The 15,372-nt window shown below is 35.1% G+C and overlaps 1 protein-coding gene across 1 annotated transcript in view; it reads right to left on the bottom strand.

The window, feature by feature from the left end:
* Positions 1-15,372, bottom strand: part of SLC9B1 (solute carrier family 9 member B1) — a 48,633-nt gene that overhangs the window by 23,378 nt on the left and 9,883 nt on the right. The window contains exons 3-5 of the mRNA XM_007462463.1: positions 4,929-5,099; positions 3,367-3,509; positions 2,174-2,301 (exon numbers count right to left, since the gene is read on the bottom strand). Of these exons, the coding sequence (XP_007462525.1) occupies positions 2,174-2,301; positions 3,367-3,509; positions 4,929-5,099 (442 nt within the window). The remainder of the gene's footprint in view (positions 1-2,173; positions 2,302-3,366; positions 3,510-4,928; positions 5,100-15,372) is intronic.

The following is a 15,372-nucleotide window of genomic DNA, read 5'->3' as shown; positions in this document are numbered from 1 at the left end:
GGAAAGACCTTCACCAATCATCCCAGCTAAAGATTCTGGGAGTCTCTCAAACCTTTCTGGAATGTGCCTTCTCCAGGCTTTGGTGCACTATCTCCAGCTGGACTTTGGTTTTTTCCTACTCCAGAGTAACCCCAGGTATCTATCAGCAGTACTGCAATCAATATCTCTGGAGTAAAGCAATGCACAAGACTCACCTTTGTTCTCAGTGGACCTCAGGCATCTAAAATGTGCCACTCTCTTTTCTGTCAATGTTCCAAGTCAGATGAGACAGAAACCAGTGCCTTGGGCAGCCTCTTTAAAAGCCAGAATATAAGACACACGTTCCAGCTTTTTCTTTCCCTCCTGAGGGAGAACTCAAAAGTTGGGAGTTTCCTCCTGATTGCCCTTGCTCTGTAGGAGGGACGTGGGGTTTATCCATGCTGAGTAAGTGCAATGGAATGTTCTAATTGCTCCATTGTGCCTCTTCTTAGCATTGTGCTTGCATGGAATGCTATATATAACCTCTCAAGTGGTTTCTGGAGTTACCATAAAGGTAATCTGGTCCTCATATTGTTATGAGAGTGTCTCCATGTGGGAAAGTGAGCCTGGAGTTTCCTATTCTGCCATCTCACTGATATCACTCCTCTAATTTCTGGGATTTTCAAAAACTCCCCAGGTGATTTTAATGGGTAGCAAAGTTTTGGAACCACTGACTTTTCCCACACTCCTATCTGTCTTTCTTCACTCAGAGGTTTCTACTGAGAGCTCCCTTAATAAATCATTTGCATAAGAATCTTAGGGAATTCCCTGGGAGTCCAGTGGTTAGGACTTGGCACTTTCACTGCCGTGGCCCAGGTTCAATCTCTGGGTGGGGAACTAAGATCCCACAAGCCACAAGGTGTGGCCAAAGAAAAATCTTAATCTCAGCCTGAGTTTCTAAGGAAACTTGCTTGGTAGCATGACTGGCCTATTTCCTGCAAGAAGGCAATAGCGAACAGATAAAACAAAACACAGGTTAATAGGAAGTTTCAATTAAAAAAATGAGTACCCATTAAAGTATCACCAAATATTTGGGGAAAGCCAACACTTTGAATTGAGGCACCATGTTCATTAAATGGAATAATTTATACCCAAGGAAAGAGATATACTAAAAAGAGAACAAGAACATGACTTCAGAATAACTAAATATCCTCAGAATCATGAAAGTATACTCTATCTGTTCATAACATTTAACTACTGTTCTTAGAAATTAACAACTAATTGCCAAAGTTAAATAAATAAATAGGTGATAGGGACATAACTGTAGAGTGAGTTAATAAGCTAGAGAACTGAGCAGAGAAAAATTTCCAGTGTGTACTGCAAAGGCAAGCAGATGAGAAGTATAAAGAAAAACTTAATAGATATGGAGGGAGGAGTTACAAAAGGACATAATAAAAGAGAACTGAGGGGAGATAAAAGATATATTCAAGACCTGGACAAAAATTGGATACACAATCCTTTGATTCAAAGATTCCACCAAATATTGAGTAGATCAAAATTTTTTTAAAAATCACCTAAGGATAATAAGAAATTGTCGTTAATTTAGTTAGAGAATGCCCTTATCTTTTAGAAATGCACATGGCATCCACTGGAATGGATAAGTGGAGGCAAAAGTTAAATGGATTGAAAAATGAAAAGAAGCTCAGGATATAGAGATAATGATTATAGACTATTATTCTGAGGAATTTGTACATGAAGGGAAATGGATGGTGGATAATAATAGATGGGACATTGGATCTAGGAAAATGGTGTTTGCTGTTTTTTGCTATAGCATCTATATCTATACAAAATATCTTTCATATATAATACATGTATTACATATAATAGATACATATTTTATATCTATGCACATACGGTATATAAGGAAGAAGTCATTAGATAGGTTAAAAAATAGAGATAGATTACAGTATAGGAGGAAAAATTGATGATGTGAATTATCTTGGCATTAAGCATTTAGAGACTATGAATATTTGTTAAGGATATAGTAGATTTAGGACATGGCTCTGTTTCTAACCAACCGATTTCCAAGATTTTCTACCATTGTGAAAATAATTTTAATGATAAGCTTGTCTATACAATATTCTGAATATTTCAATAATTTAAAACCAAGAATTTTAACTGAATATTTTTATAGAGAAAAATGAGAAAAAGTTACCCTAATAGAAATCCCCACTGCCAGGGAAAATTCATAAGGAAGTGGGAAACAACAGCAGTTGAACATGCCTCTATGAGGCACGGACCCATAGACAATCTTAAACAAACTCCTTTCAAATGCTTCAAAGCCTGAAATATAAACATAGTCACATTTAGACAAACCTATACTGGGCAATAAGAAAATTATTTTAAGCAAATATTGAAATACATTCCAGATGTCACATTGGGCTTTAAATGCTAATGCAGCTCATTTTATGTCATCATATATTGGATTATAAACTATTTCATAGTTTATAAAACACTTGTATTTTAATTATTAAAAATGACCTGTTTCTCTGTGATTAAATAACTATTTCTACCTCCCTTAATCTTCCTAGTAAATAGTATAATGAAAGTAACCTGTAGGTTTACCTCCATCAGTTAACTTGTAGGGATGAACTGTTTGATTAGCGGTAATAATTATGCCAAAAGAGAAAATCACTTAAAAACTGCGTAATTAACTGAAAGGGAAAACTTTAAAATTTTCTTATTGGTTCAAATTTTCTACTGGATAATACAATAAATTATCACTGTCTATAATTATTTATGCTCTTAAGATACTTCCACCAGTCTTATATACTTGCCACATTTGTTATGTCCTGAATAGCTGGTATATTCATGAATATCCATCTTTAAAAACCCCAATAGATTTATGATCCCTAGACAGTAATATTTTAAGAAATATTTGAAAAGATTAGCTTTTACAAAAATGTAAAGATAATCAGGAACAAGTTCTGTGGGAAAAATTCATGAAACAATAATATTATTGAAATTCTTAATCATTCTGAGAAAACAAAACAAAAGCAATAACCTTTTACAGGATGACCTTATCCTTTGTTAACAGAAAAGCAAATAGTTCTCCACAGAAGAGCCACAACTCTCAAATGATACAAATGTTGCATAAGGGACATTTATCTCTATGTAAATAATTGAAGATTATATCCAATAGAGATCTTATATCACAGAGATTTCTTTTCATATCAGTAATATAACCAGAAGTAGAAATTAAGGTGTCAATATTTCTGCAAAATCTTTGTTCTTTTACTTAGTTTTGCTCTACCTGGAACAGCTGTAAGAAAAATTCTGCCTCTTTTTCTTTTCCAGCAGCCTCTAATATTGAAAATAACTATACTCATGGTATAATTGGAAATCTACCTGTGGATCGAGTCCAAGCCCAGCTTGCATTAGAATAATGGTAAGGGCAGTGTTTCTTAAAGTTGAAGACATTGTGTTACTAATATAGACGTGATCACTGAGGAATGGAACATTCCTAACGGTAAAACCAGCCAGTAACATCCCTTAGAAGAAAGAAAATAAACCATGTCTGATTCAGTTCATTTTCCCAAGAGAGAAAACAGAAATGTTTAATTTCCCTTCTTCAAACACACTATGTCTCTCGCTACTTTGGTGAAGGGCAGGTTACATGCAAGTAGAGGAAACAGCATAAATCAACGAATGGATATAAGAAATGATATATGTCAATGGGGTGCAACAAGCAATTCAGTATTGCTGGAACATAAAGGAGTAGGATGGGAGTGGGGAATGGGCTGGAGGGGCCAGATCATGGAAAGCTACCCCTACCCTCTACCCTCCCCTGTTTTGGCAGAGTAAGGCACCATGGGAAAGTTTTAGGCAGGAAGTGAGATAATGAGTCTTGTATTTTCTATGTGATGGTCTTGGCAAATTAGATAGACATAAAACTGAAGGAGAGACCAGATAGAAAGCTCTGCCGTAGTCCATGGAATGGTTAGAAACAAAGAGGCTGAGCTCGGACAAAAGCGGAAGTTTTGGAGAGGAGGAAAAAAGATTCAGTAAATACTTGGGAGGTGCTGAATGCGTGTTATGAACACAGAAAGGGTGTTAGAGTTAAGCGAGAGTGATTACCTCTATTGACAGTAACTAAATATTTGAATGTGTTGAATACTTAGAAGATATAATACACCTCTGATAGAAGTTCTTCCACTAATTTTCCTCTACCTGGAGAATTATAATGATGGTGATGAAGAAACAGGGGGTACCATTGTTTAGGCAGATGATGCATTGATGAATATACATAGTGGAGATGCTCAAACAGCTCACCCAAAAAGTATAAAACCTTCTGGTGCCCTAGTCAATATAGCATTTGAATCTTGTAATTGTATTTGAATTAGGTTATCTACAGAAAAATTCAGTTTTTTTCAAATTTTTCCTTTTCTACAATATATGTAAAGTTAAGTAAAAAATGTCCTATTAAATGATAAAGGAACAAGAATCATATACTGAGTATATTTGAAGTATTTAAAAATATATTTCAGGGCTTCCCTGGTGGCGCAGTGCTTGAGAGTCCGCCTGCTGATGCAGGAGACGCGGGTTCGTGCCCCGTTTCGGGAAGATCCCACATGCCGCGGAGCGGCTGGGCCCGTGAGCCATGGCCACTGAGCCTGCGCGTCCGGAGCCTGTGCTCCGCAAATGGGAGAGGCCACAACAGTGAGAGGCCCGCATAACGCAAGGAAAAAAATATATATATATATATTTCAGGAAAAATCTGTGTGTGTATAGAGAATAAATACTTCTATAAACAAGCTATATATACACATATATAATAAGTACACACATAAAAAAGCTATATAGATCATATTACATTGAAATAGTTCTAAATTATATCTACTCTGACTAGAATATAGTCATAATTTACATGTGGTCAATGACAAAAAAATGAGAGCTAATTATTCACTTACCAAGAAGAGGGGGAAGTTGAGGCACTGAAGGTATTCTAATGATTTCCAAAAGTTTCCCGCCAATAACAGCACCATAAAAGATAATTAACAGTCCAAATAAACTTCCATCAGGAAGAACTTCAGAGCCTGAGAATGACCAGGTTACACACCATATCATAAAAAGTATAGCTCCTGAAATATAAAAAAGTGCATGTCTATATATCTACCTAGACATAGATATATACATATGAGAGGAATTTGATTTCATCGAATATATTAATAGCCAATCCTATATAATGATACATAATGTACACTAATGTTGCTTGCTAGTGTGGTTAAAGAAATGTCTGTTTAACATATATTCCAAAGTCCTTGTCAATCTAAGAAAAAGTATTTTTATTAAAAAATAGTTTTAAACTATATGTGAATCCTTTAAAGTGCTAAGCTTTCTCATAATATACGACATTTTTTAAATGTCATGGCAATATGAAGAGATTTACTTCATTTTATATTTTAAAGTAGATTTTTCACCAGGAATAAGATGATTTGTTGTGATAAGAGTTCTCAAATTTATCGAAGATCATAGTGGCAGTGTGCCACATGTTTTTTTTAACATCTTTATTGGAGTATAATTGCTTTACAATGGTGTGTTAGTTTCTGCTTTATAACAAAGTGAATCGGTTATACATATACATATGTCCCCATATCTCTTCCCTCTTGTGTCTCCCTCCCTCCTACCCTCCCTATCCCACCCCTCTATGTGGTCACAAACAGTGTGCCACATTTTTTAATGGCAGCAGACTTAAGTATTTGTATTGAAAGGATAACTCAGTTGATGTTTGGGTGTAAATTATTAAAGGGGACAAAGGCTGAGAAAAAAGTAAACCTGGTCTTTGGGAGAATGTAAAGTATCTTAGATTATGTATAGGAAGTAGAGGTGGACAGGATGAGTAATTATAAGGTAGCAGACATATTATTTCTGTCAACTAGGTACTAAGGAAAGTCCCTACTCACAGAGGGAATTCAGAGATTTCTGTAAAGGACAGAAGGTGATACTGCAAACTGCCATCTGCAAATTAAATAGCTACCTTCATTTACTATGAATCATAATTTCTAATGTTTTTTTTCAGGTCCTTGAAACAGCTTAAGTGTATTCTTTAGCTGTGACTCCTTTTTGGTGGCACCAATCTGTCAAGGGTAAAAGAGGAGAATTTTGACAAACTCAAGGCAGAAAGTTAGAAATAAGATTCTTGTCCCCTCCTCTCTGACTATAACCACTCCACAAAATTGGAATACTTAAAGGACTGAACTCTTACTAAAAGAGTGAACCAGAAATTATCATTCTACTGACAAAGGGAGAAGACAAAGCAGATTGTTTGTCTTAGCTGGTCTCTGGGTGGCAAAATCACTTCTGAGAATTCATACAGGCCTCAACTAACTTATGTTTTGGGCTCAAATTTGCATGATTTGTATGGTTTAGGAACCCCCAAACCCTGAATTTGGCATAAAATGTATCTTCCCATGGAACTATCCCTAGGGCACTTGGTAGATGCTAGTTCAAAATATCCCTAATAGACACTCCTGATTCCAGACTGCATAAAGTCTCAAAGACAAAACACCACTGAATCTGAATTTATAATAAAAACTTACAAAATAAGAAGTAATCCCCATGAACAAAAGTTGATAGATACAACAAAGAATGGGCTTAGATATCCAAAAACTTCAGCTAACAGAACCAGCAGATAGACAATATAAAATATGCATTTTCAAAGAAACTCAAGACAATTAAAAAAATACTTAAGACATAAGAAAAGAAATACCTGGAAGCATTGTAAAAGACTCAAATACAACATTTAGAAAGAAACCATAAATAATTACTGAAATTTTAAAAATCACTAGATACCTTAAACAGCAGGCTAGATACAGCTGAAAAGAGAAATACGGTAAACTGGTAGATATGAGGAAATTACCTAGAGTGTAGCATAACAAGAAAAATGAGATGGAAAATATGAGATATTTAGATTTTGGAAAAGATGTAAAATATATCTAATAGAAATTTCAGAAACAGAATAGAAAGAGTGAAAAAGAGACAATATTTGAGAAGAAAATTGGCTTAAAAAATTTATAGAATTGATTAAAGCCATAATCAATTCTGTATTGATTTGGACACAGGAAGTAAAATAAATTCTCACCAGGATTAAATAAAAATAAATAGATACTTAGACACAATGTTAAGAAACTACAGATCAGCAAAAACAAAAATAATGCCTTAAAGAATCTAGAGGGAAAAATATAGATTAGTCATAAAGAAATAAAACAGTAGAGCAGATTCTCAATTCTCAACAGCAACAACAGAAGCTGGAAGGTAACGAAATGAGGTCTTCAAAGTACAGAGATAAAATATCCAATGTTGAATTCTGCAGCAAGTTAAACTATCATTCAAGAAAAGGACAAATGAAAGATATTGTCAAGCAAATATATCTAAGAATATATTCCATTTTTACTGGCAGAAAAACGATAAGAAGATATGCTTTAGGAATAAGGACATAGGACTATAAAAGAAGGAAAAATGAACAAAAAAAATTGTAAACATGTAGGTTGGTCTAAACAAGTGTTTGATTGTATAACAAATACCCAATCAAAATTGCTTAATCAGGGGACATAAAAATAAGTTGGATATGGGATTTCCAACAATGATAACATGAAGAAGTTGACAGGGCTTCCCTGGTGGCGCAGTGGTTGAGAGTCTGCCTGCCGATGCAGGGGACACGGGTTCGTGCCCCGGTCCGGGAAGATCCTACATGCCGCAGAGCGGCTGGGCCCGTGAGCCATGGCCGCTGAGCCTGTGCTCCGCAATGGGAGAGGCCACAACAGTGAGAGGCCCGCATACCGCCCAAAAAAAAAAAAAAAAAGAAGTTGACAGTTTATTTCAATAATATAGTCTACATATAAAACTGTATAAAATAATAAAAGCAACCACTTCAGGACCTTGAAAACTGACCAAAGGCAGTTATCAAATTGAGAAGCAGTTATTCTTGAAAAAAATGCTAGAGTTTTGGGTAGGATCACTGAGAGTCTGAGGCCTTCCTGCTTGGGACTGCTACCATTCTTCTCACCCTTCTTCCCCGCTTCAGCTCAGTTGGGAAAAACTAGTTATACCAGCATGGAGTTGGAAGTAAAAACCAGCAGCTTTCCTGCCAGAGGAGGTGGAGTGGATTTGATATGGAGTGGAGGCAGAAAACCCATGACCTTGCTGGCTAAAAGTGGCAGACTGGTTTGGGAATGGACAGAGAAAACATGCAGTTTTGCTAGTTTGAGGTTGCAGTCCAAGTTGAGGCAAGTGTCAGACCAGCCAAAAATGTGACTGGGAGATATTGGATATGAAAGAGGTATCGAATGGTTGAAATAAGTTCTCTACATATCCATGGCTAGTTGGGCAAGTATGTAAATGCAGGGAAGACTCAAGGAGTATGGCAAAAATTGAAAAACGATGTGAGATCTGAGTACTAGCAGCGACTTTAAATGCATTCTTCAACCCACCTACAGATCACCTGGCAGAGGGTGGAAGACTTATTGGCCTGAACACAATGTCTCTCGCAAATCATTAGGTGGCTACTAAGCTATGCAGAAAAAAGGGAAACCGCTAGGAAGATAGGCTAACAACAAAAAAATAAACAAACAAAAAACTGATAAGAACCACTGGCTGCTGCAAACCATGGGGCAGGTTAAAATCCACAGTTTAAGTACATGTGAATTACCAAAACAACAATAATAATAACAACAAAAACCCTAAAAAATAAAACTGAATTCAAAGTTGCAATAATGTGTAATTAAAATGTTTAATTTTCAACCAAATTTACTAGATGTGCAAAGAAACATCAAAGTATGATACATACTCAGGAAAAAAGCAATCAAGAGACACTGAGTGAGTCCAGGTGTTGGATTTACAAAGTGTTCAAAACAGCTATTATAAATATGTATAAATAATTAAAATATGATAAAAATGTGCCATTTAATAGAGAGTATCAATAAAGAGATAAAATTTACTTTAAAATGAAAATGGGCATGGGAGAAATGGGTGAACTGTTTTTGTTTTTAGTTTAAACAAATTGAATTTTAAAAATTATAAGAGATTATCTAATGCAGATCCATAACTTTAGGCAGCCCAACTTCCATTTTTTTAATAAAAGAAAATCTAGAATTGAAACATACAACAACTGAAATGAAAAATTCACTGGAGAGGTTCAACAGCATATTTGAGCTTGTGAAAGAAAATATCAACAAACTTGAAAATAGATCAATAGAGATTAATCAATCTGAAGAACAACAAGGAAAAAGGAATGAAGAAAAACATAAACAGAGCCTCAGATAGCAATGGAATACCATCAAGAGTATTAACATATGCATAAGGGGAGTCCCAGGAGGAGAAGAGAGAGAGATAAAGGGGGAGAAAATATTTGAAAATATAATGTCCAAATTTCCAAATTTAATGAAACCAAAGACAGCCAAAGACAAAGCAAAAATCTTGGGAGTGGCAAGAGAAATGACTCATTACATATGGGGACAATAATACAATTAATAGCAACATTTTCATCAGGAAAAACGGAGGCCAGAAGGCAGTGAAGAAACATTTCAGAAGTACAGAATAAAAAACCAAACTGTCAATCAAGAATCCTATACCCAGTAAAACCATCCTTCAAAATGAAGCTTAAATAAAGACATTCTCAGACAAATAAATAAATAAATAGATAAAGAGAATACATCTTTGCTGAAGAAATACTAAAGAAAATCTTTAAGTTGAAAGGAAATGACACAAGGTAATTTGAACCAATAAGAAAGAATAAAGGGCACTGAAAATGATAAATAAATGTCTAAGTATAAAAGATTGTGTATATGTTTTTCTCATTTCATCTCAATTTTTCTTAAAAAAGCTTAAGATTTTTAAAAGCAATAAGAATAACAAAATATTGTTGAGTTTATAGTATATAGAGGTATATTGGCTCAAAGCTGCTATATAATACCAAATTATGTCAATATTAAACTGAAGTAGACTGTAAACAGTTGAAGGTGATTATGGTAATTCCTAGAGAAACCATTCACACTAAAGCCTCTAAAATATAGCTAAAATATTAACAGAGAAATTGAAATAATACACTAAAAATACTTGGTTAAAACAAAAGAAGCAGTAGAGTAAGGACAGAAAAATAAAAAGATATGACAAATAAGAAATAATGCAATGGTAGACATAAGTCTAACTATATCAGTAATTATGTTAAATGTGAATGGACTAAAATCAAAAGGCAAAGATTGTCATAGTGGATTAAAAAAATATCCAACTATATGGTGTCTATAAGAAACACACTTCAGGTGAAATGAACAGGCTAAAAATAAAAGGATAAAAAATATATATCATGCAAATGGTAATCATGAATCAAAGAGGTAAACACAAGGGGATTACAACATGTCTTAAAGTGAATAAAAATGAAAACAGAATATATCAATGTTAAAGGAATGTGACGTGTGTAGAGGGAAATTTATAGGTTTAAAAATATATTAGGGGCTTCCCTGGTGGCGCAGTGCTTGAGGGTCCGCCTGCCGATGCAGGGGACGCGGGTTCGTGCCCCGTTTCGGGAAGATCCCACGTGCCGCGGAGCGGCTGGGCCCGTGAGCCATGGCCGCTGGGCCTGCGCGTCCGGAGCCTGTGCTCCGCAAATGGGAGAGGCCACAACAGTGAGAGGCCCGCATAACGCAAGGAAAAAAAAAAATATATATATATATATATATATATATATATATATTAGAAGGAAATAAATAATCTAAAATTGACAATCACAACATCTATCTTAAAAAGTTAGAAAAAGATAAGTAAGCCAAATCAAAAGTAAGCAGGATGTATGAAATTAAAAAGACTGGAGTAGAAAATAATAAAATAGAAAATAGTAAAACACTAAAGAAAATCAATGAAACAAAAAATTGATTATTTGAGGTCAGCAAAATGGATAAATTTTTAGCTAGAGTGACCAAGAAAAGTGAGAGAAGACACAAACCACCAAAATCAGAAATGAAAGAGGAAACATCACTATAGACCCTACAGAAATTAAAAGAATGTTAAGGAAATATTATAAACAACTTCAAGCTAAAAAATTAGACAACTTAGATGAAATAAACAAACTCCTAGAAAGACATAAATTACCAAAACTGATTCAAGAAGGAAGGAAAAATCCAAGCAGACCAATATCAAATGTTTACTATTTAAAAAATAAGGGTACTGTATACAGAACAAGTTTAGTTACTATGTTATTGGGAAGAGGGAGTAAAATAAGATGAATTCAGTTGATTTAAAATACAAAGATTCTTTGATTTTATGGTGTCCACCCAGATTATATCTGAGGTGATAGAGAAATTTGGGCTGTAAGGTTACTCATGAAATTGCAGCTCAATTCCTGAAAGAGGAAATAAAGGGGGTATAGTACAGGAATGATCTTCTAGGAGATGGATCAAAATTTTTTTTCAGTAAAGGATCAGACAGTAAATATTTTTGGCATTGTGAGTCATATGGCCTCTGTTACAAATACCCAACTTTGCCATTTTAGAACAATAGAACTTTATAAAACAAGTAGGGGACTGGATTTGGTCTATGGGCTGTAGTTTCCCAGCTCCCATTTTAACAGCTGAAATAAAAAATTATACCTGGATGTAAGTGAAGAGGAGACTGCTTCAGGCAGAAAATTACTGCAAGGGACCTATGATGATTTCTTCAGTTCTATTCTTCCTAACCTCTTTCTTCCAGCAAGGCTACAAACTTTTTCTCTGCCTTATATATTTTTTCCTAAAGTTAGTAATATTTCATGAAATTTTACTAACCAGATATTTATTAGCATAAATAAGCACATTGTTTGAAATTAATCTTTTTGCTGTCTTGCCCAACACCAACCTGAGAGCTGATAAACTAAATGAATGAGAGTTTTGATTAAGTGAAGGAAGAAAAGGACATAAGAACAAAACCAAGCTAGTTCAAGATGGCAGACAGGGCATATAAAGCTTAACTGAAATAAAAGTATAGAAATATAAAAAGGAAAAAACATATCACCATGAACAGAATTAGGGGAGAAGAGATAGTTGTTGTCACACACTTCTGGGAGGTGAAAGCAGATAGGACCAGGTTGAAGGATGGAAACAGGTAGAGAAAGCTGCAGCCTTAAATATGTGAGGTACCTACAAAAGAAATCCATTTGACAATAGAAACTGGAGGAAAATCTGAGCTTAGAAATAGTATACAGCTAAAGGAAGGAGTGAGAAAAGGGGTCTAAAAAAGGGAAATTAATCAAGGGTTTGTACATGGTACAACAGCATCAGTCAGCAGCTCTACTCCTCTCTCCATTCCTGTGCTTAGAAACTGCTAACATTTATCATACTTTTAGTCATTGAATGGATTACCTAAGGGAGAGCTAAAGCTTTAAGAGTGATTGTTGGAGTTCCAGAGTGAAAACAACTCATTCTGGCATGTGGAAAGCCCACAACTTCATAGTCAGCTCTATGTCCATTCACCACAAACTAAAGCCCATCAGTCAATAAAGCTTTGTCCTGCCCTGTCCCAGGCAGAAGATGGTCTCAGAGAGGGGACCTGACAACAGGTCCTACCTTCACAACAGCATAGTATATCTGCATAAGCTATTGAGACCTTCCTTCTTAAGTATCAGACAACTGAGGATCATTAACATAAAACAAAACCCAGCAGCAAGAAAAGGAAAAGTCAAGCAAAACAAACCAAAAATCTTTCCTCAGAAGAAACCGATAATTTAGGGACCAGAATGAAATAAAACAAAAATTTTAAATTATATTCTCAGAGATTTGAGAATTTACATAAAATAAGAATAGAATACCATATGAAAGGAACAATTAGAGAACAAAAAAGGGTTCTTGGAGATAAAATAAATATGATTGCTGAAATGAAAAACTGGAAAAATGAAAAACTGAAAATGAAGTAAAGAAATCTCCTAGAACAGAAAACAGCATAAAGTGGTGGTAAATATGACATAAAAACCAATCCAGGTCGCCCAATATCTGACCAGGAAAGAGAATAAAGAAAAAAAAAGGAGGGGAGGGGGGAAATTATCAAGGAAATAATATGCAACTTTCTTAGTGTTCAGGTTGAAAAGGTCAACTAAATGCTCAATACGAAGCATGAAAAAAGATCCATACCTACACTTATCACTGTAAAATGTTGCAAAAGCAAAGATATAGAGAAGATGCTAAAATCTTCTAGATACCTTGAAAAAAGCCATTTCCAAATGAATCATAAACAGATTTATATACTATTTCTTAGCAGCAACTCTAGATACTAGAAGACAGCAGATAAACCCTTCCAAAATTCTATGAAAAATTATTTCTAATCTAGAATTATATACCCAACTAATCAAATGTGAGAGCAGAATAAAAACATTTTCATATATGTGAGGTCTCTGAAAGTTTAGCTGTCATGTATCCTTTTTTTTTTGGCACTTACTTGAGGATGTATGCTAGCAAAACCAGGAGGAAACCAGGAAAGATGAAGGATTTTAATCTTGGAAACAGTGGATCCAAACCGAGAGGGCATTGAAAGGAATCTCTAGGATGACAGTCTTCCACAGACCTAGAAAACAGCCACATAGGTGGAAGCAGAAAAGGAGGTCTCTGGGAGGAAAGTCTCCAGGAATAAAGAGGACTTCTTAAAGTTTATAAAACTATGAAGACAGTAAAAAATAAATTTAAAAAAATCAGTGATTGCCAGGGGATTCCAGGAGGAGGGAGGAATGAATAGCTAGAGCACAGGAAGTTTTTAGGGCGCTGAAACTATTCTGTATGATACTGTAATGGTGGATGCATATCATTATAAATATGTCAAAACCCACAACACAAAGAGTGAACCCTAATGTAATTTATGGACTTTGATAATAATGTATAATATTGGTTTATCAATTGTAACAAATATACCACACTAATGTAAGGTGTTAATGATAGGGGAGACCTTGTGTGTGTATGATGGGGTAAAGGGTTAAATGGAAACTCTCTGTACTTACCACTCATATTTTAGGTAAATCTAAAAAAATTGCTTTCAAATGCTATTAATTTAAAAAGAAAAAACCTATGAAACAATATGAAATGGTGTGACATATGTACAATTGAAGTCCCAGAAGAAGAGGAGAGAGAGAATGGAGCAGAATAAATATTTGAAGAGAAGATGACTTTTCAAAATTGATGAAAGACAATACACAGGTCCAAAAAGTCTAGTGAAGCCCAAGCAGGATAAATACAAGGAATAGTATGCCTAGTCACATTATAATTAAACTGTAGAAATCAAAGATGAAAAGAAAAAGTTTAAATCATCCAGAAAATATGGTCAAATTACATTTAGAGGGACAACAATAAGAATTATGCTGGCTTGTCATTAGAAATAAAGGAAGCCAAAAGACAATGAAAGAACAGCTTTAAAGGGCTTAAAGGAAACAGGGCCTATGAACTTGAAGTCTATACCCAACAAAAAATATACTTTAAAAATAAAGGTCAGAAAGAAGAACAAAGGAGGTATCATGTGCGCTGATTTCAAACTATATTACAAAGTTATTGTAATCAAATAGTATGGTATTAGCATAAAAACAGACACATAGATCACTGGGTCATTTGTTATTCTGGAGTCCAGAAATAAACTGATATATGGTCAACTAATTTATGACAAAGGAGCCAAGAATATACAATGGGGAAAGGACAATCTTTTCAATAAATGGTATTTGGAAAATTGAACAGTCACATGCAAAAGAAGGAAGCTGGACCTCTATCTACACTATACATAAAAATTAACTCAAAATGGATTAAAGACTTGAACATAAGACCTGAAATCATAAAACTTTTAGAAGAAAACATAGGTATTAAGTGTTGGTATTGGTGATGAATTTTTGGATTTGACAGCAAAAGCAAAGGCAGCAAAAGTAAAAAAACAAAACAAAAAAGGGCAGGGGGTGGGGAGTGGACTACATCAAACTAAAAAGCTTCTGCACACCAAAGGAAACCATCAACAAAGTGAAAACGGGACCTACCAAATGGAAAATATTTGCATATCATATATATGATAAGTGGTTAGTGTTCATAATATACAATGAACTCATACAACTCAATAGCAAAAAACCCCCAAACAATTCGATTAAAAATTGGGCAGAGGATCCGAATAGGCATTTTTCCAGAGAAGACATACAGATGGCAAACAGGTACACGAAAAGATGCTCAGCATCACTAATCATCAGGGCAATGCAAATCAAAACCCCAATGAGGGGCTTCCCTGGTGGCGCAGTGGTTGAGAGCCTGCCTGCCGATGCAGGGGACACGGGTTCATGCCCCGGTCCAGGAAGATCCCACATGCCACAAGCAGCTAGGCTCGTGAGCCATGGCCGCTGAGCCTGCACGTCCGGAGCCTGTGCTCCTCAACAGGAGA

This window comes from Lipotes vexillifer, unplaced genomic scaffold (assembly GCF_000442215.2).
Source record: "Lipotes vexillifer unplaced genomic scaffold, Lipotes_vexillifer_v1.1 scaffold1824, whole genome shotgun sequence".
Classification (NCBI taxonomy): domain Eukaryota; kingdom Metazoa; phylum Chordata; class Mammalia; order Artiodactyla; family Lipotidae; genus Lipotes; species Lipotes vexillifer.
This window is presented reverse-complemented; position numbering and strand designations above follow the sequence as displayed.